We start from the raw sequence: 22,831 nt of genomic DNA, 5'->3' as shown, positions 1-22,831 counted from the left end.
GAAGGGGAGACTCTGAGTGGGGAGGCGCAGCAGCTGCTGTCTACATGCCTTTTCCACTGGAACAAGAGTCACTGGAGAGAAGTCAAAATATTTGCATTCTTCATATTCAGCTGCTGCGTATGTCAGATAAATGTTGTACTGTAGGTTATTTTTCTTGACACTGGGATGAACTTGAGCTGAGCTTTATTTACTTTCCTGCCAAATAAATGCCAGCATATGTTTACAAAAAGCCATTCAGGGAAGAGAAGAGAAACAGCAATGGCCTAAAATTTAAGCTCCGTGATCCACAAATAAATCAAATCATTGGCTTTGCCTTACTGGAACTTGATGCTCAGCAACTGAACTAAACAATTTGGCTGTACTAGCAAGGGTAAGATGTTGTCCCAGGTCAATTGATTATAGTTCCTTATGAAGGACTAACTCCAGGACAAGCTGAAGACCAGGTAGACTGTTTCCTCTGTCCAACAGGACTCCACAGGATGGCAGGTGGTCTTGCAGTATTTTAAGAATTTCAACCTATCCGATTAGAATTAAGTAGCTAAAACAGGCCTTTGCTTTTTAGGTTATGCGGATGTCTTACACATTACTATGAAGAGCCAACCAAAATAACTAGAGCTGAATGGTTGGGATGGGTAGAGACAGCTACACCTTAGAATACCAGCAGATTATGCTGAAAAAAATCTAAATACAATATCAAGCCAATTTTAGATTTCAAGATTTAAAGTAGCTCATCTTCACAGGCAGAAGAAGCATTCTTATGAGGACAGAAGTAGGAGTTACCCAATTTTACTTTCAGAGAAAAATACTGATACCCATGCAAATTAATCTTAGTCTCATATACACAAATACTTTCTACTTCCCAGTCCTTATTATCTAATTCTCTTATCTTTGGCTGTTGACTTTGATCTAGGAATTGTCTCTTAGACTTATCTGTTGCTCACTTTGCTTGGGTCATTGGGCTAGTGTCTGACCTGGGCCATGAAAACTCCAGTTTCAGCATTCCATCTATGCTTTCTTCATTGTATATACACAAGTACTTCTTTCTAACACTCCCATTCATGTGTGGGGCCAGTGATGCCAAGGGACTCACTCCCAAGGAAGTTCCAGTAGAGGACACAGTTCGAGCTACTGGGACACACAGCCTTAAGAATTGTCTTAGGCTTAACACATTCGGTACAAATTATCCATTCTAGGTTTAGGATTGATTCTAGAATGTTTCTAGATAATAAAAATTAGAGAATGGCAAACCATGTGACTGTGTTGGTGTTGTAATGGTGAATGGAGCAGGACTCCTTAATCCAAAAAGGATCCCACTCCTGTATAGAGGCGATGCCAAACACGTTTTCTTCACTCTTCTTCAGAAGTGCCTGGAGTGGATGCCTAGAGTAAGAAGTAGGAGCCCCCAAATCCAAGAAACCTTGGATCCCCCTCTCTGGACCGTCACTCCTGCCATATAGAAGCGGCCGTTCTTGCCCATTTGTCCTACCGTTTCCCTATAGACATCTGCCATAACATCAACCACGTTAAACATTTCTCACATTTCCCTTTGTTTCTCCGGGAAGACTATACACCCCTTGTTCAAAAGTAAATGCTGTGTCGAGTTGATGTTTGTGTTTTGGTTGGTTTGTTTGTCTGTTGCATATCCAACCTCTAACACAGTGCCTGGAACACACTAGGGCTTCCATACATGTCAATTTCCTGTAGGACAAATGAACAAAAGACACACAAAAGAGTCTCCACTAAGGAATCAATTTCAATAAAGAAAAACAATGTCATTGGGAATCTCAACTTTTTCTTTTCTAGCAGAGAAGAGTCCTGTAATTTTTATACTCCACTGATTCATCCTGAACATGGTGTCAGGAACAATCCAGGGGCAAAAAACAATTAGTAGGGGAACAAAACAATTAGTTGAACTGTCTGGGATTTGAGCGATGTATAGATCAAATGTCCTAAGTTTGCTAAGCTGCTTCTTGTTTGGCCAGAATGGATGACTCTTGGCTGCACTGCACCAAGAATAATTGTCCCTCATATATCCCCAATCAGCTGCCTTTTAATGACTAGTCAGAAGTGACAATGTAAAAGGTGCGGTGACTTTCACTGTTCTTGGCAAACTTTGGAACAGCTCCCATTGATTCACCCTTGAAATGGCTGAGCTCAGAGACACCTTGTATAGCTGGCTACAGTCACTGTGTCCTGACTCCAACAACCACAAGGCCCTTGAGTTAAGAAGAAACCCAAGAAGAAGAAGTGAGCTGGCCTTTATACTGCCTTCATAGATAACGGAAGATCTGCAACATGTTGGCAAACACCAAAACTGTCTCATGCATCGCAGAGATGAAATGACCTTTCTATCTTCCCAAACCAGGACCAGGGTAGGTTACCCTACAGAGATATTTGGAAAAAGCCCAGGCACTTGACAGACTGACCAGCACATTGGGGCCTATTTTCTTATCATAGCTCCTGTTCTGGCAGTTGCTGCCTTGAAAATTCAGTGAATTTTAATTCCATAAGCTCCAAGAAAGCTCTCTTTTTCTCCTTTGTCCTCATGTCCTGTGTTCTATCTCTGATCTGACTGCAAGAAGGGTTTTTAGTTCTCTTGAAATACACCTTAGTGAGTAACACAGTTGGCTACACAAAAACCATGCCTTTTAAAACACCTTCTCACTGGTCATCCAGCCCTTGTTCCAGGCCTCGTCCAGGATCTGTCCACATATCACCTGTCTTCTGATACTTGAACAATTTCTGGCCACTGACCACTGGTCTGTAGAGATGAGATCCGGTAGGTCTGTCCTCAAAACATTCTTCCCTTCTCTGAATCTCTATGTCCTTCTTCTCTGTCCACTAACATGCTACTATCTTGTGATATCTTATTACAGCTTATTCTATAGCTGTCTCAACTCCTCAACTAAATAAATGATAAACTTCTTGAAGGCAAGAACTTTATCTATACAGGTATGGTATTCCCAAAGCCCTAGAGCTATACCCTTCACAAAAACTTGGTCTTGATGTGAATTATCCTTTCATAGAATATAGAAGCTGACAGCCCACGGATAGTCAGCTTGATTCTGTGTGCTTGGCATATAAAAATAAATAGACCAAGCTGCAATCTCCAAATCACTTGCCTGGAACCTCCTTGTGTTGATGTTGTCCCTCTTCTTGCCTTTATCTCTGCCCTTTGCCCAAACTGTAAATTGGGTGCAAATGTCAGATACTGAAGTGGTGAATGAAAAGGGAATCCTTCCAGCATTCTGGCTTCATCTATAGGGTCAGCCCTCATCTCTTCGGTCCCCTTTCATGCCCTTCCTCCCACTCCCACACTTCCCCAATTCCATTCTGGACAGTTTTCAGAAAATAACAAAGCATCCAATCCATTCTGGACTCTCTTCAGGTCCTCAACCTTGTCAGGGTTGCTCACTATACAGTGAACCTGTAGAGTACGTTGGTCTCCTTGCAAGGGCCTCCCAAGATTCTCTATACCTTTTCTTTAATGATGTTGATGACAATAATTATGACCATAATAATCATTAATATTAAATGCTCAGGAACCTATTAACTTATTTAATCATCATCAGTATCTTGTAAGGTAGGTGCCTGATTATCTCTATTTTACAAACGAGGAAATCAAGTCTCAAAAATATTGACTACCATGATGAAATTCACATCACTGCATGAGGGCCAGATTTCTCACCCAGAGTTCATGCTCTTAACCAGTACATCACTCTGCCTCTTATAAAACCCACCATGTTTGTAATCAGCTATTTAATGGCTAAATATTCCACTAGGCAGCAAGCTCCATAAAAACAGAGATGAATCTGTCTTGTTCAACATTGTATTTCTAAAGCCTAAGCCATGCGTTAGCTTGTAAAAAGCACTAAAGAAGTACAAGTCAAATAAATGAATAAAACAGCCAGTTGGCTAGACTCCCTGGAGTCCCAAAAGAGAATTACTTACCCTGTCTTAATAGAAAGTATTTAATCAAAAAGTATCATAATCATGGTAATATTTATTGTAAAGCTTCCTATTCTGCACCCCAATCTTAGTCAAAGGAATCCAAGCATTCAGAAGTAGAAAGGATGCATTCGGTTAATCAGTAAACCCAAAAACTCTTGGAAGAAAGAAAGTGCAGGTAGGTGCAAAGCTTCGGGCTGTCCAGGGATCCAACTGTAACACATCAGCCCCACTCAGGCCCTCACTTCCCACCCTCCAGACTGACTCACCCCTTTCGCAGGTTCTTCCCCAGTATCCCGTGCCAGTACAGTCGCAGATGAAGCGGTTCCAGCCGTCCTTGCACACAGCGTTGTTCTTGCAGGGGTAGCTGTCACACTGCTTGGCGCTCATCCGTGAACAGGAGGACTTGACACCCGCAGCATTCTGCATCTCTGCCAGCTGTCGAATGTTCTTGCTGCGCCCGTCAATGAACAGGTCGCGGATGCAGCCCACGTAGCCGTAGTTGAGCATGGCAGTCCACAGCTCGGTGGGGAGAATAAGGCCAGCACGGTTCTCTGGCAGCCCTCCCAGGTACATGTCTCCTTCCAGGTCCAGGATCTCGCTCTCCCCACTGGCGGTGAATGGCGTGCGCCTGCTGTTCACTGATATAGTACCTGGGGTGGGAAGACAGATCAGAGTTAGGAAGCTCTCCTGGTATCTCAGGTGAGTCCGTCAGTTGCTAAACCAAATGAAAGAAGCCCACCAGGTAAGTGCTGAGACCAGCCATTGCCTGGCCAGGAGAAAAGAATTCAAGGAAGAGAATTCGATGTTATGGGACAATAGGAAAGACAATGTAGACCACCTGGTTCCAATCTCTGCCAGCTAAGTCCACCTAGCCCTTAGGAAGACCCAGGAAAATCTCAGCGACCTAACATCTAGTGTATGCTTTCTCCACCTAACCCTGTTGGCTGAGACCACACAGGCTGACAGCGGCACACTTCCTGCCTGTATTTAAATTCCAGCTCTAATATGAATGAGCTGTATAACCTTAAAGAAGTGACTTCACCTTTCCTGTGCCTCAATTTCCTCATCTGTAAAATGGGAAAATAACTGTCACTACCTCACAGGTTGGTGTGATTAAATGAGTGAATATATACAAAGTGCTTTTAAGAGTGCCTGAGACAGAATAAGGCCTCCATACGTTTGCCTGAGTCTTCTTCAAGGGTTCACCAACCCAAAAAGATGGAGCTTTCCTCTTCTGTCTCTCCCTCCATGCACTGGTACTCTCTATTTGGCATTCAGTACCAGCCCTGCCAGTGAATATTTTGAGCATTCCCTGTGATAAATTTTAACGGAAACATGATTCCTTATTTAATCATTTAATAAATGTGTATGGAAGACCTATTCTGTCTCTGGTATAGTTCTAGGCAGAGATGAGTTGATAGGCATGCCTCTCCTCTCATTGAGGGGATATTCCAGTGCAGAGGGACAGAAAATCAATGCTATTATTTGGCTGTGTCCCCACCCAAATATCATCTTGAATTATAGTTCCCATAATCCCACATGTTGTGAGACAGACCTAGTGGGAAGCGAATTGAATTATGGGGGCAGTTACCTCCATGCTGTTCTCATGACAGTGAGTGAGTTCTCACAAGATCTGATGGTTTTATCTGGCATTTCTCTGGCTGGCACTGCATTTCTCTCTCCTGCTGCCATGTGAAGAAGGACATGTTTGCTTCCCCTTCCATTATGATTGTAAGTGTCCTGAGGCTTCCCCAGCCATGCTGAACTGTGAGTCAATTAAACGTCTTTCCTTTATAAATTATACAGTCTTGGGTATGTCTTTATTAGCAGCGCGAGAATGGACTAATACAACAGGCAACCCAATAACAAAATGAATCAGCTAATGGCAGGTGCTATGAAGAGAGTAAAAGGGGTGGTGTGCTAATTACTCATGTGTTCTACTTTAAAGTGTAGAGTCACTGAAGGTCTCTCTAGGCAGATAACAGTTGAGCTGAAGTTGGAATGTTGGGAAGGATGCAGCCATGCAAAGTCCAAGAGAGAGGGCATGCCAGGCAGAGTGAATGGCACCTGCAAAGGCCCTGAGGCAGGAAGAAGCATGGCTAGAATAGAGAAGGTAAGAGTGGGTGAGCAGATCAAGTCAGAGAGATAAGCAGACCCAGGAAGGGGTTGGATTTTGGACAGCATCAAATGAGACTGTAGAAGATGGAACTCCACAAGCTGACCTGAGACCTTGAGAACAGGGATTCTAGTTCTAAATGCCTTTCTGACCCTAGGTCAGTCCCTAAATCCCTGAATCACTTAATGGCTCAATTTCCTGAACTGAAAACTTAAGAAAATGGACTAGGTAATATCTAAACATCCTGTCAGAAATTTTAAAACAGGCATTTATTATTCTATTCTCTTTTTTTTTTAGATATAGTCTCACTCTGTTGCCAGGCTGGAGTGCAGTGGCATAATCTCAGCTCATTGCACCCTCCGCCTCACAGGTTCAAGTGATTCTCCTGCCTCAGCCTCCTGAGTAGCTGGGAATACAGGCGTTTGCCTCCACACCCAGCTGATATTCTTGACATGCTTTATTGGTATCACGATAACTGGGTCATGCCATCCATCACCCAGTCTTCACCTCTGTCTGATTCTCAGTTCCTTTAGCTATGAAGGGTATATAACTTGAAGGGCTGCAAAGATCAAATGAGATTAAAAATGAAACATACACTTTAAAATGCAAAGTCAGCTGGGCACAATGGCTCACACCTGGAATCCCAGCAGTTTGGAAGGCCGGGGCAGGCCGATCACTTGAGGTCAGGCATTCACAACCAGCCTGGCCAATATGGTGAAACCCTGTCTCGACAAAAAATACAAAAATTATCAAAGTGTGGTGGTGCATGCCACCCACTACTCGGGAGGCTAAGGCAGCTGAACTCCTTGGACCTGGGAGGCAGAGGTTGCAGAGAGCCGAGATCATGCCACTGCATTCCAGCCTGGGTGGCAGAGCAAGACTTGCTCTCAAAAAAATATAATTAATTGATTAAAATAAAAATAAAATGCAAAGTCAACACAAGAGTAGAAGCATAGAAAGGATATTAAGGGGAATTGAACAATCTCCTTTCCTACTCTCTTCTAGAAGTTTTCTCCTAGAGAAATAGGCTTTGCCTTTTTGTTTTTAAATCTTTCAAACACGAAACAACAATAATGTCCTGGCCACCACTTTAACTATTTTATATGCATTTTTGGACTTGATCCTCAAAACAGTCTTGGGAGAGAGGAGTTATTATTTCCTCTATTTTACAAACAAGGAAATTGAGGTCTGCATCTCTTACTATTTTCTCTATTGCAGTTTTCTTTCTTTACCCCTCACCTGTCCACTGGGCTAATCTGATCACCAATTAAATGAGGGGGGAGATATCTATTGTCAAGTAAGGATAGTAGTAGAGTTGATTTAAATTTTAGAGCCTTAAATGCAACCTGAGGAAAATCTGTCCTCAGTGTTTTGAAAGCACTTAAAAAAGTTTTAAGACTCACTTGCCGAAGTGGGGATTGATTATAAAAGTTTTCTAGATCACTGCCAGTCATATTATTCTTCAAGATGATCAGGGAAGGAGGCATCACATTTAGATCCACTTGTTTTTAGAACTATCCATTTGAGTACAGATTTATAACCAAAAACAAGGTACCAGAAAACATTCTCATGAAAAAAATGAAAGTTTAACAGGTTGATTATAATTTCATATTATACTGCTTTCATGGGACAATTGTGTGTTTACTCGGTAAATTTTTATAGGATTTGATCAAATTCATCAGCAGTTAAAAAATTGGCCGGCACAGTGCCTCCTGCCTGTTATCCCAGCACTTTGGAAGGCTGAGGCAGGCAGATCACCTGAGGTCGAGTTCAAGACCAGCCTGGCCAACGTGGTGAAACCCCGTCTCTGACTCAAACATTAGCCAGGTATGGTAGTGGGTGCCTGTAATCCCAGCTACTTTGGAGGTGAGGCAGGAAAATCACTTGAACCCAGAAGATAGAGGATGCAGTAACTCGAGACTATGCCACTGTACTGCAGCCTGGGCAGCAAGAGTGAAACTCTGTCTCAAAAAAAAAAAAAAACTGAAAAAAAAAAAAATTGGCCAATGCTTTAGCTCCCAGATATGAAATTTAAGCTTCTGAAATCTAAACATGTTTGCTGAAGATGGGTCCACTGGTAGTTCTAACAGCAAAAATTGTTCCTCTACTTGAAAAAACAATTTGCACTGGGAACAGACAGAAATAAACATATAGCAATTCTATGCATTCTACCCTACGTGTGGACATAGGTAGGTAACCTTTACACTGTGCCAAGGTCTAGGTTAGTCAGACACAAAACCCGTCCAGCATGACCTAACCTCAGAGATCCCAAACACATGATCTTAAAAACCAGCAGTGTTTCCTTATAATTTTGGAAGAGCTTTCTGACTCTGCCCTTGCTGACACTTTACTGAAAAAACAGAGAAAGAGAATGAAAAGAAGAAAAAAAGGGGGGGTGGATTTAGCCTCCAAAGAAATTAATTTTGGGGTGTTTTTCTGTTTAAAAATGCACACACTATTGGGAGGCCGAGGCGGGTGGATCACGAGGTCAAGAGATGGAGACCATCCGGGTCAACATGGTGAAACCCCATCTCTACTAAAAGTACAAAAAATTAGCTGGGCATGGTGGTGCGTGCCTGTAATCACAGCTACTCCGGAGGCTGAGGCAGGAGAATTGCCTGAACCCAGGAGGCGGAGGTTGCGGTGAGCTGAGATCGTGGCATTGCACTCCAGCCTGGGTAAGAAGAGTGAAACTCCGTCTCAAAAAAAAAAAAAAAGGCACACACTATTCATTCTTGCTCAATGAGCACATTTAATTCGAAGCCTCTTGGTTCCTATCAGATTTCAGACAACCAATAAAGATTCCTACTGGGCAATAAAATATCCAGGGCTGCAATCTGCCACCCGTCTGCCCTCTGCAAAGAACCCACCCAGCTCTTCCTAAGGGCAATGTTGCTGTCTCTGTCATCAGTCTAGCTTTGGAATTACGCAGGAAAATCATCCCACCAAAGCTCAGTCATTCCCAGCTTCAGCCTTTTGGGGAACTTACTGCTCTCTCTTACTGGCCAAAAGAACCTAGAAAGAAAATATCCAAATAAAGAGTTTTTAATGTTCATCAAGAAAGTGAATCTCCATAATATGGCACAGGAAGCTGAGACCCTCCTTGAGTATATTCTACCTAAATGGAGAATCAGGAAATGAGTCTAAGACTCTAATACTCTAATTACTGCTCTTGGGAAAATGCCCTTTCTGATAGCACAGAATGTGATCTTCATTGACACATTGTCCATAGAAAGCGAGGCCGACTGTCCAGGCATTCAAAAACCCCTGACTATTTGTGCTCCAGCCCCACCCCCACTCTGTTGCTGTTCCAGAGTGGCTATGTACTGCCTGGGGCTAGCTTGTGTGATCTGCAGCTGTAGAAACAAAGCCATTTAAACCAAATGCAAAAGGTTATGAAGAGGAAGGGAGAGTTAGTGAGGTCTGAACAAAGAGTGAAATACAGGCTTTTACACCAAAGGAAGGCTTTTAATTGAATGTGTCTTCAGGAAAAATCAATTTGCCTTTTCCTTTCTTGTCATAATTTCTCCCTGCAACCTGACTCTTGCCAATTATTGAAGGGTGTATTGTTGCATAAACTCTTGCACAGTGAAGTTTATCCAACAGAATAATCACATAAAGCAGCATCTGTGATGTCACAATTGGTTTTTTTGGTGATGAGGAAAAGAAGAAGCAAAGAATGGGGGATGGGGTGGATCACACCAGCGACATGACAGTCTCTTTGGTAGCAGTAGGAATGCTACTTGTAAAACTGTCCTTAGCTCCAGGACGGTAGAGCGATCACTGACAATTGTGTGGTGAGTGATACAAGAGATGAGTAGAGAATATGAGCCATCTATGAGGCATAATTTTACAACATAATTTTACAACAGCCATTAAAGAGAACAGCCAAAGCATCAAAAAGCATGCAAGGGCCAAAGTTTTTAGAAAATAAAGGCAACAAACAAACCGAGGAGCTACAGCTTTCCTGAGTCCCAGTCACACATCCTGCCTCTTCCTACCTGATCTGCCATCTCGCTGAATATCCACATGGTACCATTCCCCATCATTGGCTTTCTTCTGAGTGGCTTTCACTTTGATGGTGCCAGAGCCCATGTCAAGCAGCAAATACAGGTTGCCATCGAGGAGTTCCACAGCAAAGAAGTCTACTTTTGTGTTTTTTTGGCTCCGAGCATCCTTCCTCTCTTGGGGCTTTCCATGGGTGAAGAGGATCAGGCCATTGGGCTCAGTGGTACGGAAGTCAAAGGAGATGGAGCCCATACGTTTAGTGTTCCACTTGGGCAAGCTGATGTAAGCCTCTGGGGTCTCGAAGTTGATGGGGTCCAGTGTGGCCACATTCTCACACTTGAACACAACTTCACCATAGATTTTCATCTTGGTGTCCCCAATCCGTGCCAGGCGAGACAGCTCCAGACGGATGTCATTATTCTTATAAACAACCTGTCAAAAGCCAAACAAAAATGCCATATGAATCAATCTTGCAAACAGTATCCATCCATCACTCACTGGGCACCTGGAAAAATGACCCAAGAAGAGCTTTCAGGACATAGTCCAAAACAACATGAGAAACAATGAGACACAGGAATCAGAAAGTATCTGTAGAAACATCTGATGTGCACACAAGCTCTAAAAAAAGCCTCTGTATTTCCATGGAATTTATTTTGTCTCCTGGCCAATTTCTTGTGTTGTCAGAAAGTTATACAACATGAGCTTGCAAATAAAAATCAAGAGAGATTGAGTTGCTTGGAGTCATATACTTCATACAAAGTGATTTACTGAAATAATCTTAGTTAGTAAAAGACCAGAAACAACCTAAATGACCATCAATAGCAGATGGCACAGCTTTATGAGATGGAATATTAGGCAGCCCTTGAAAACAAGGTATTGCTTTTGGTTTTAATGTGGAAGCTCTCCAAGTCACATTAAGTGAAGTTGTCAAGGAACAGGAGAGAGGGTGCATTATGCTATCATTGTGTGAAAGTGTTGAGGTGTGGGGACATTATATTTACATATGCTCCTGTAAGCATCAAGTCTCTTTGGAACTATAAAATTGTCATTGGGGAGTATATTTGTGGGATTAATATTCTAGAGGGGAAGGGTGACTTACTTTTCACTGTGCCCTCTGGTAGTGTTGGACTTTTTTTCTCAACCACGTGGATGTATTGCTTTAAACAAAAGATTAAGTGTTAAGAGCTGATGGAGACAGAGGTCCAGTTGCGTTTTTGTTTTCTGCACATTGCATGTGCCCTCTGTTTAGTGGTAGAATGAGAAACCCTGAAGCCCTGGTTCGGTCAGGGTTATTGATTTAGTTGTGAGCCTGATTTTACAGAGAACACTGAATCAGATACTAATTCACCTCATAAGGGGGTCCAGCAGTGCTTCCTGTCTCCATGCCCTACCGAAGGTTAGTGTACACTTCTACAAAGCTGTGGTCATCGTTCTGCAGAATGGGTAGGTGGGTGGAGAAGGTGAGGATGCCAAAAAAAGTTACGACTTTCTAACAGCTGCTATAGAAAACAGTGTGGAGATTCCTTAAAGAACTAAAATTAGAACTACAATTTCATCCAGCAATCCCACTACTGGGTATCTACCCAGAGGAAAATAAGTCATATGAAAAAGATACTTGCACACACATGTTTATAGCAGCACAATTCGCAATTGTGGAACCAACCCAAAAGCCCGTCAATGAACAAGTGGATAAAGAAACTGTGATATATATATATATATATATATATATATATATATATATAATGGAATACTACTCAGCCATAAAATGGAATGAATTGACATTCGCAGTGACCTGGATGAGACTGGAGACTATTATTCTAAGTGAGTTAAATCAGGAATGAAAAACCAAACATCATATGTTCTCACTGATATGTGGGAGCTAAGCTATATAGACACAAAGGCTTGTAAGAATGATACAATGCGCTTGGGGACTTGGGGGGATGGATGGGAGGAGGGCGAGGGATAAGACTACAAATAGGGTGCAGAATATACTGTTCGGGTGTTGGGTGCACCAAAATCTCACAAATAACCACTGAAGAACTTACTCATATAACCAAATACCACCTGTATCCCAATAACCTATGGGAAAAATCAGTTATGACCTTCTAAACCAGGTATAATTCATATAAAAGCAGAAAATAATCTTTCTCCCTGAAATTACAATTTCAAAAAATTTTTACTCTTATTTGAACTGAAATTTGATATAGTTCCCTGGGATGGTTCTCAGTGCTCTGATCTCTGACCAATGTCACATCCATTAAAAATTAATAAACAGAAAACAATGGAAGGGAAATTGACAAGGATCTGAGTATTGAGCATACCAACCACTTTGCTATTTTCTTTATATTACCTTATTCAAATTCCAGCCAGGACCTAGATTTAGGTTTGCATTCCACATCTACTACTTACAAGCTCTGTGACTTTGGCAAAGTAACTTTTCTGGGTCTGTTTCACCTCCTGAAATTGGGAATATAGGAATAAACTATTTTGTAATAATAAAATGATTTAAAACATGTGAAGCACTTGAAATGGAAAAACATAAGGGCACAAAAATCTCAGCTATTCTGAGAGTTACTGTTAATCTCATTTTGTTCTTTTCTGAAAAGGTTGTATTATCATCTCCAAAACAATACTTAATTGCTAAAATAAGTCTCATCTGTCCATCTCTGTGAGACCAAGGCAATTGGACGGCTCATTCCAGAACATATCATATAATCCCCCTCACGTCCAAGTGTAGAACTAGTTCCCATCTCTCTCCCGTCACCCAGAGAGAATCAGGCAGAGCTGTTTGCATTCTAACGGGCATTACAAGAGTGACATATAACTATGGCAAAGCATTGAAAATGACTCATCTATTATGCAACCTTGACCATGGACCTAACCATAGTCAATAACATTGAAAATAATGATACTAACATTTCTTAAGCATCTACTACCAGGCACCATGCTAAGGATTTAACACCTCTCCATCCCGTTAGATCCAGACCACACCCATTTGAGATACCTGTAATCCTTCCCTTATTTTACAGATGCAGAAACAGAATACAGAGAGTAGTTAGGGAACCAGCCCAAAGGTGCACAGCTGATAAGTGATAGAGCAGGACTTAAACCTAAGCATTTGGGCCCCAGGGCCCACATGCTCAGAAGTAGACCCCCTGTGAGGTTTATCTTTAATATTACATAGAAAGTCATGCATGCTCAACTTCACAATTCAAAAGCTGATTTTTCATTTTAGTGAAACTGGGCTGACCATGTGCAAAGGGAAATAGTGCAGGATCCTCCGCCAATCACTCAAGTGAGTAAACCAGAAAAAAATAATCAAAGTCTAATGACTGTCAGCTTCTCCTTTCTAACCCTCACTATTATAACTCAGCATGTGAGATCTCTTTGACATAAACAAACTTGGGCTTTTTCTGCATTTGGGTTAAATGCCTATCACTAGTGTTCCTTGTAAAGGTTAATTATTAATGTATAACAATAGGTCATCCCAAAGGGACAGAAGGAGGCTTGGCTCCATGGAACTATAAATAGAGAGATCAGGCATTCCTACAGGAGGCTGGAGACAGAATAAAAAGAAAAGAAAAAAAGCCTTTAACAGGATACAAGAGCAGTGAAGAGAAACTCTTCTGTGAGAAGGATACCTAACTGAGACTGGGAAAGAAGGTGAATAGCCAGAATGAAGATTGCTGAAGAGATAGGTAAGAGAATCAAGGGCCATAAACTGGCCAGACAGAGATAACCAGACTTCTCTCAAAGGCTCTTTGAAGGTGAGTGCTCTATCTACTCCACAGCCGTGAAATTACCTGTCTATTTATATGGAGTTTTCACTGTCATGAATAAAAAGTCAACACCACTCTCACTGACAGCTGAATAACCTTTCTGAGTCCCATTTTATTTATTCCAAAGGTAAGAGCCTCAATATCTGTTCTACAAACGGTCCGTCTTTCCCACCCCGCAGGGCTGTTGTCAAGATGAAATGGTCGGACACAGACATAGTAGGACACAGACAATTCTGGCATACAAACCTAGGAAGAAATAAAAGTATATCTTCGTCTCCCATGGCGTGGGGGTTCTGTTGGAAATGGACAGGGTTCTGAACTGAGGTTCAGTGAAGGTTTTTCTACCAAGAGGAAAAGGACAGGAGGACAAGGGACTTGTAGACCAGTGATGCTGAACTGGGACCCTCCATTGTTAATATCTTTACCTTCCCCACCTGCTCTGTGCAGAACCACAGCCACAGGCACGCAGAAGGGTACTGGCACCCTGGGTCAGCAGGGGGGCAGGAAACCCTGCTGGATCCCCTTACAAGGCAAATTAGTATCTAGTACAATGTTCTCTGTAAAAGCAGACTGTCAACTAAATGAATGTCCCCAAATGGCTGGCTGAACTAGGAAGAGATGTGGCATCAAGTGACAGAAAGCAGCCTTGGCTGACAAGTCGCCTCGGCGAGGAGCAATTAAAGACAAACTAGAAATGGCTCCCCGTGGGGGAAGATGCCACACAGACTTGGAGGTACAGAAACAGAGTCACAAAGAGTGATGAGCTGCTCTTACTATCCCACCCGAGGGCTTGTAAAGACTGCTGTTTGGACACGTAACTCATGCTTAGGAGACGAGACAGTAAAACAGCTGAGGACAGAATCTCAGAATTAAGACAAAGTCTCTCAGAAAAAGAAATATACCTGTATTCCTCCATGATCTTTAATACAGAGACACACAGGAGCAATACCAGGAGTAAGGCAAGCTGAGGGCAGGAACAATACAATAAAAACTGAGAGTCTACCATGTGTTCGGTACTTTGCAAACACTATTTTATATCATCCACAGTAAGCACATGACATAGGTAGGATATGCCCCATTTTACAGACACGGGGGTCAGCAGGGATACATACCCGTCCAAGATCATGTAGGCGATTAAATGCATAACCAGGCCATTAAATGCATAACCTGCACTGGGGTAAGGATACGCTCCAGAGAGGGCAATTTCTAGGCCCTTCTATAGCCTATGCCTACACACAAAGCAGAAACCCCTTCGTCATGCACAAAAACCATACCCAAGTCCATGTTAATGTGCAAAGCCCTTCACCCCTGGTGTAATCCATTTCTATGGATGTCTATACCTCCCCACTTAGGGGTCACCTCAAAGGCTTCTGACTGAACCTAGGTGCTATTGCTTCTGCATTTCTGTTCACTGGGTTCCCTAGGCTGCAGCACCTTTCTCTTCTCTCCATCCTCTCTAAATGATGCCCCTTCACCGGGATATTCAAATTCACTCCAGAAGTTCCCTGGCTACTCTGGTACTTGCGGATCCCACACTCTGGTAAATCAGAATCCTTTTATTACCTACCAACGAGGAAGCTGTCTGCCCTATTGCCCAACCTCCTTGCCTTGGTTGGAAAAAGAGAGACTATCCTAACCCTCTATGATGCACTTATTACATCGAACTCTTCCAAGGTTTTTGAGTTAGAAGGCAGGTGCATGAGAATAAATCTAAGAATTGGAGATAGTCCCCACTCAGAGAAGTATTTTCTTCTCTCCCTCTTCCATCTTATCCCGGGCCACTCTGTTCTCAACTTTCTGAGACCGTGTTTCCACATGTTCTGTTATAAATGTTCCATCCCTACGTGCTCCAGCAAGGGAAGAACTAGAAAGAATGAGAGGATGTGGGCACGTGCCCGGGAGAGCCCAGGTGGCTCCTTAGCACTATTTCTCCTCTCAAGGAATAGGAGGGTTACCACCTGGTCTTTCTTTTCTCTTGTTTTTGAACTATCTGCATAGAGGACAACTTTGATAAAAAAAAGCAACAGGTCAGCGGATAAGACCACGTCATTCACAGGTTTGTGATTTGATGCCACAGCACCAGTGATCCACTCCACATCACTGGAGAATATTTGAAAGTAAGGACGCTGGGGACATTTTCTGAAGTTGGACAAAATGGAATGGTGGAGAAGCCAGTATTGGGGTACCATGAGCAGAGCAGAGTTGACTACAAATCTCAATAAAGCTTCTCAACTCTATACCTATGTGCAAAGTAGTTTACTCACAACAAGCAAAAACTAAAGATATACTTATCCCCCTCCCAAATTGAATCCTTTGACAATAGATAATAATGAAATGAGCTTCATCTCTTTAGCTTCCAGGATGATACAGCTTCCAGACAAAACTTTCAGGCTAATTTTACTATTGTGTAACATTCCTACTCAGGGTAAAAGAATGATGAAGAAGTGTTGTGAAAGCATCTTGCTTCTGGGGTCTCCACAGAATCACACACCTCACCATCTCTGCCCCACTTCCCCTCTCCCCCTCAGGCAACCGATGACTCGGGCCTGCTGTGATTTCTCCGTCCTCTAAACTGTCCACTCCACTCCCTTGTCACTTACAACTCTCAACTTTCTTATCTTGGTACAGCACACGTCTTGCCTTTTCAATAGATTTCAAACACCTTCAGAGCAAAAAATAGGAATTACACCTTTTAAAATCTGAAATTGCTCCTAACTACGTATGTGTTTAACACGTTTTTATCTTTATTAAATTAGACCTTAGACTAAAGTAGCAGTATTGTGCAGTGGTTAAGATCATGACCTTGGGAGCCCCCTAATCAGGGTTTGGGCACCTTACCAACTGTGTAACGTTGGGTAAGATATTTAACTTGTCTCAGCCTATGTCCTTCTACTGTAGAATGTAGACACCATCTCAGTTCACAGGATTGTAAGAAATAAAGAAGATGCTGGTGCTACATGTAAAAGTACTTTATGCAGTTTCTGATCCTTGATAAGCACTCACTATGTGGTGTGATCACTATTAATTTTGTTATTTTCTGAGAAAAGCCAGAATAAATCAACAGACAGTATAGCATGGGGTCATTAAGAAAGAAAGATTCAGGCTGGGCACGGGAGCTTGCGCCTGTAATCCCAGCACTTTGGGAATCCAAGGCAGGTATCACTTGAGGCCAGGAGTTCAAGGCCAGCCTGGCCAACATGGTGAAACTCCATCTCTACTAAAAATACAAAAAGTAGCAGGTGTGGTGTGGTGCCCCAGTAATCCCAGCTACTCGGGAGGCTGTGGTAGGAGAAGCGCTTGAACTCCGGAAGTGGAGATTGCAGTGAGCTGAGATCGTGCCACTGCACTCTAGCCTGGGTGTAAGAGCGAGATTCCATTTAAAAAAAAAAAAGATTTTGAGGATAACTTCTAAACCGATTATCAAGCCTAAGAGGTAGGGATACAACAAAAAAATTGTGGATTTAACAAACTATAAAATTGTATCTTTATATATTTATTTATAAGTAATATTTGTTTATGAACTTCATGTATTTATTTATAAACATACTTATTTATAAATTTTATAGACTTAATTGCCTAATATGACATTTATGAGATACACACGCAGCAAACACTTGCCCAGATTTAGATTTGTAATCATTAACATCATTTTTTATCACAGGATGCCACTGATCAAACTCCAACAGTGAGTCCAAACACAAATGTGGCAGCAGATGGTCCTCTTAGCTTCCAAAGTCAGAAGAACCTAACGTCTGGCATGACCAGAGCCACATCTGCATCTCTGGTCTTGCTAACAGGGGTCAGTAAACTAACTCCGCCTGCTGAGATACAGCTGACATCCAACCTGAGCTCAATTCCCGGCTGCTGCATCTCGTGGATGTCACCATTTTCATGCTTTATATTTTGTTAACAGTGTTCAGAATCTGCCAAAGATTAAAAAAAACTTGGCACCAGAAACAGGAAACTGAGACTGAGGTCGGACTTGCAAGGCAGGAGCTAGAAAATGTCCAAGTTCTAGAGCTCAAAATAAAGGTCAGAAAGCCTCCAGAGACAGTTGAAACTAATACTACAATGTTGACAATTAAATTTTTAAAATTCTGTGTGAGCTAACACTCTATGGGTCAAATGAAGCATATCTGAAAGCTAGGTTTCACTAGATGGGGCCACCATCTCTGATCTATGGCCCTATTTGTAAGAGAGTGGCCAGGAAAACATAAAAGGGACATATGACAAGTGAGAGTAGCAAAAAAGATCCAGGGAAACTGATGTTGAAGTAGCAAAATCCTTAGTCCATATCTCATTCTGAAAGAAGTTATTCAGTCTTCTACGCATGCATGCAGGCCAGCCAGAAAAAGACAGACAGCTGTAAGCCAGTCAGTTATCCTGCCTTCATGAATCACAGAGCCACGAGTGCCAGCCCAAGAGCCCCGCTGATAATGCAAGTCATTACTACCGGTGCTTGAGTTAAGCATAGGCTTTCACGAGTATTTTCCTGATGGATTATTTGTGAAAGGAAAATGATCATATAGGTTTATGCCCAGTTACAGATAGGAACAGTAAGAAGTTAAGCAAGATTTCCAACCTCTTGCCTTATTGACTGCTCCATGCCTGTTCAGAGTGGAGGTCTCCATTTTAAGCTTCTAGGAGAACTTTCTTAGGACTTTTATTCCACTTAAAGGCTGATCAGAAACAGGTTGCAATGTATTTGTGTATTTCATAGAAAAAGTTTCCAGGCCTGGTGTGGTGGCTAACTCCTGTAATCCCAACACTTTAGGAGGCTGAGGTGGGTGGATCACGAGGTCAGGAGTTCAAGACTAGCCTGGCCAAGATGGTGAAACCCCATCTATACTAAAAATACAAAAATTAGGGGGGTTGGGGGGTGGGCGCCTGGAATCCCAGCTATGCGGGAGGCTGAGGCAGGAGAATCACTTGAACCCAGGTGGTAGAGGTTGCAGCGAGCTGAGATCGCACCACTGCACTCCAGCCTGGGCGACAGAGTGAGACTCTCAAAAAAAAAAAGAAAAAAGAAAAAGAAAACATTTCCAGTCAATCAAGTTTCTGGAGCATTCAGGATACTATAAAGGCTCAGTCTATCACAGTCAGTCACAGGCTTGCTGTTTCAGGCTTTATCATCTTCACAGAGTCTAGTATGCTTCTACTAAGTTAATAAACAAGAACTTGGCATAGACAGACCGAGGCAGAGACATATGACATGAACTGGCAAGTAGGGGCCATGGTGCTCCAAGATAGAACTAACTAGTCAATGGGTGGTTTTAATAGTTTCTAGTTGCCAATTAATCTTTTCAGACACAACTGGATAGCCACTCTACCATTTCTTAGAGCCATGTTGGCAAACATGTGCCTCTACCCTCCTTTCCCAGCAGATGCCGTTCATCATCAATCGATGTATTTCTATTCTACTCCCACTCAACCAGATGAAGCCTCAGCACCCTCTCGAGGTAGTGCTCCAGGAAGTTAACTACAGGTCACTGAGAGCCAGAACTTGAGATGAACCTATTCTCGACATTTCTTTTTTTTTCTTTTTTCTTTTTTTTTGTATTCTCCACATTTCTTATCCTCTAATGCAAAAGCCAAGTTAATATTAATTAATTAGCTATACTCAAATATTAGAAATAAAAACCTATGTAAATGTGCTAAGTAACCACTGTATCTTTAGTTCTAGACCATGGAGGATAGACCATGAGACATTATCACTGCCACCAACATACATAGAGAAAGTTGAAGGATACTTAAGGGGGGAATATTTTTCCATATCAAAGTTGGAGTGAGATATATTTGTCATGTCAATTAATGTACAAGGACCTATGACCATAAACTTGATTGAAATCATAGTTCGGTGCCTTCTGGTTGCCAGCAATGGCACTGTTATAATCCTCTAGACTAAGCTTCATAAACACATGGGTTGTGTGTTTCTGATGTGGTAACTGATACATTCATTCCCAGTATTTAGCAAAGTGTGTGGCACATAGTAGAAGCTCAATAAATAGACACACTCATTTCCTGCATTTTCTTAGGCACTAAACAGACCTACCCAGAGAACGCCTACATTTCCTTCTGTCTGAGAATATTTGATGAGGGCACCAACCCCACTAGAGTGAAAGTTACATGTCACAAAGCAGAGGAACGAAGATCAGATGAACAGGTGGTATGTGATTATGAAAAGCTCTAAAAATATATACCTTACGCAATTAGGGTAAAAAGGTAACTATTAGAGTAGATAGGAAGCCTTAAGCAGCTTGATTAAAAAGATGACAAAATTTAAAACATACTTCGCTGAACCACTAGGAAACTACTGTTATTTTTATTCCAAGGACTAGAAAAGACTCTAATTATCTCACTGTTAATATGTCTGGGAATAACATGTCATTCTCTGCTTAAAATTGTTTAACGGTTCTTTGGAATTAAATGCAAACTTTGAAGCATTATATAAAAACCTCTTCCTGATCTAGTCCTCTCTTCATTGTTACCAGTCTCGACAAAAATTCAGCAGGTCCTCCAATTTATCACCCCAGGGATAAGCGTTACCTGATTCTCTACCTGGATAATTACTATTTGCCACTTGAGGCACAGTTTAGGCATCACCTCTTGTGAGAAGCCTTCTCCAATATTGCTACTCACTCCACTCCCACCCACAGCTGAGTTCTTCCTCTCAGCCCCCATGGTTTCATGTTCTAGCTGCTGTCATTGAATCGATCACATTGCGCTGGAATTGTCTGTTACCCCCAGTAGACCAGGAGCCTCTCAAGGGGAGGAACCTATACCTTTTCTCTCTGTATCTCTCAATGCCTGACACAAAGTACATGCTTAAAGGAGGTGGTAGAAAAATGGGAAGAAGAATAACAAGGAAAATCACAAGGGCTACTTCTTGATGCCTTTAAGTCAGAGAAGCCTATAATGCACAAAGAAGCCTCTATATCTATTCTGCCTGAAAATAAGTAATTAAGTGGAAAGGTAGAAAGCTAAAGTATTACAAACAGTTTAAAGGCATTTGATGGAACCACTGAATATTAGTGGAGTTTTCCCCAGCATGCATGCTTAGAAAAATGTGCTTATATTTTTAAGGCAATCTATATGGAAAGTTCTGCACCCCAGAGTGGCAGCTAGCATTAGTGTATGTGTCTCAGCAGAATACTAACAGAAGAAGTAAAAGCTCAATCACAAACATCAGTACAATCCTCTAAGAGATTGGCTGGCAAAGTTCAGTGCCATCACTACCTCCCACTCTGAGGCATGCTCAGGGGCCACTGGACACCTCTAATATGACAGTGTAGCTTTGACTTGTCATAGAAAACACATGGATGTTTTGAGACAGTACCTCAGAGCCTTCATCCTCTGTACCTAGCATCAAAGAGCAAGAGACAATCTCCAACAATGAAGCCTTTGGCCATAACTAGCAGCTTCCGGCTGTTAGCAGCTACTCTGAAAGAAAATAGATGACAATAGGCATGCCAAACACCTTTTGTGGAAAGAGCTCATGTGAGAGGCTCAAAGACAAAAGAGTCAGAGAAAACACTGGAAAAAGATTCAGTGAAACAGAGCCTTTAAGAAGTCTAGCATAGCTGGTTGGAAACAACAGTAGCACATGAGGCAAGCAAATATTGTAAGCAGTCCAGGTGACAGAAGCAGTTAGCTCAGGACCATGTGTAAGACAGGTTCTATCAAGAGGTGCAGGCCAATGGGTAAGTTCCAGGAAACTCTGGGCTAAGAAGATAAGTGTACATAGGGGCAGCCGCTTACAATATCAAGCCCACTAATTTATACAAAATGCACGTGGACCAGTGCTGTATGGCTTCCTGATAGTTGAGCAACCTCCAAAGGAGATCTGCCCATCAGAAGCAATTACAAACTATTTCTTGCCTGGCCTGCGAAGCAATTCCACTTCTAGCCTAATGAAGGCTTTAATCAGATGGCTTTTCAAAGTGGTCCAAAGAGCCCCTCTGCAATCAGCAAAAGAGATGGGGAAAGTAACAGGAAGAATATGCCAGGCTGGCAGGTAGCTGATAACAGAATGATTTCCAACCTGGTGCAGAGGCAGCAAATGAGAGTTGGGATGAAACCGACAATATTATAGATAGAAATGCAAGGACTCAAATTAATTTTTTTCCAAAAAGGTTTCTTTACACTTTGTTAGCTTAAAAATAGTCATGCAACAAAAGGCCCCCTCCTTTCTTGGAACTCCCTTTCAAGGTGATGGTATATAAGCCCAATACTTATACCTATGAGTTTTCATTACCTTTAGTAAATCTGCAGAGACCTAGATAACCACTAGATGTCCCTTATGCCATGCAAAATCAACCTGAAAGGAATTTCACTGCCAGTTACACAAATCACATTTAAAGATAGCTTTCCTAGGCCTTTGATCTTAGGTGCCAACTGTAATTCCTATGATGACTCACTCCTTTGCCTTATTTATATTGTGTCCACTTCAGTAGTATTTCAAGAGTCTTTTATTATGAGATATAAAATTATAGGCAGAGAACAGAAAACTATTATGAATTAAATTTCTTTTATATTTATATAAAGAGAGGTAGAAATAATAGAGAAATAGGTAGAGAGGAATATTGGCAAAAAGGGACGTAGGGTATCTGAAGAAGTCCAAAATTCATGATCACTTCTAGGAATCAAATAAGTTTTGATATAAAACCACAAGCTCAGACTAAATTCAGATTTTCCATACACTGGGTTCTTGTATTAAATAAAACTAGGTGTGATAAATAATTTTGATTTCACATGTCAAGGGTGATCAGTCATGAATGGTTGTCTATGACACTAAGTGAGAAAGACTGTTGTGGTGTGATCAATGAGCAATGCCTGCTATGGTTGTGGGAATTGGGAACAGTGGCTCCCATGATACGCATTTGCAGAACTTGGGTTAACTCCCTAACCCTAAGCATCCCAGACATGGGATGAATGTGGTGATGGTGATGGTGGTGATGATGGCAGTCATAATAGAAAC

The 22,831-nt window shown here is 41.9% G+C and overlaps 1 protein-coding gene across 45 annotated transcripts in view; it reads right to left on the bottom strand.

Moving 5' to 3' along the window:
- NRXN3 (neurexin 3) overlaps positions 1–22,831 on the bottom strand; it is a 1,708,033-nt gene that overhangs the window by 1,144,064 nt on the left and 541,138 nt on the right. For all 45 annotated transcript variants that reach the window (XR_013521429.1, XR_013521430.1, XR_013521431.1 and 42 more), the window contains 2 exons: positions 10,069–10,507; positions 4,218–4,601 (listed from right to left, as the gene is read on the bottom strand). Coding sequence is in view for 41 of the 45 variants with exons in the window: in XM_078335524.1 (XP_078191650.1) it covers positions 4,218–4,601; positions 10,069–10,507 (823 nt within the window). In the remaining 4 variants the exon portion in view is untranslated. The remainder of the gene's footprint in view (positions 1–4,217; positions 4,602–10,068; positions 10,508–22,831) is intronic.

This window comes from Callithrix jacchus, chromosome 8 (genome assembly GCF_049354715.1).
Source record: "Callithrix jacchus isolate 240 chromosome 8, calJac240_pri, whole genome shotgun sequence".
NCBI lineage: Eukaryota > Metazoa > Chordata > Mammalia > Primates > Cebidae > Callithrix > Callithrix jacchus.
The sequence above is the reverse complement of the archived record's forward strand: the minus strand, read 5'-3'. Positions and strand labels throughout refer to the sequence as shown.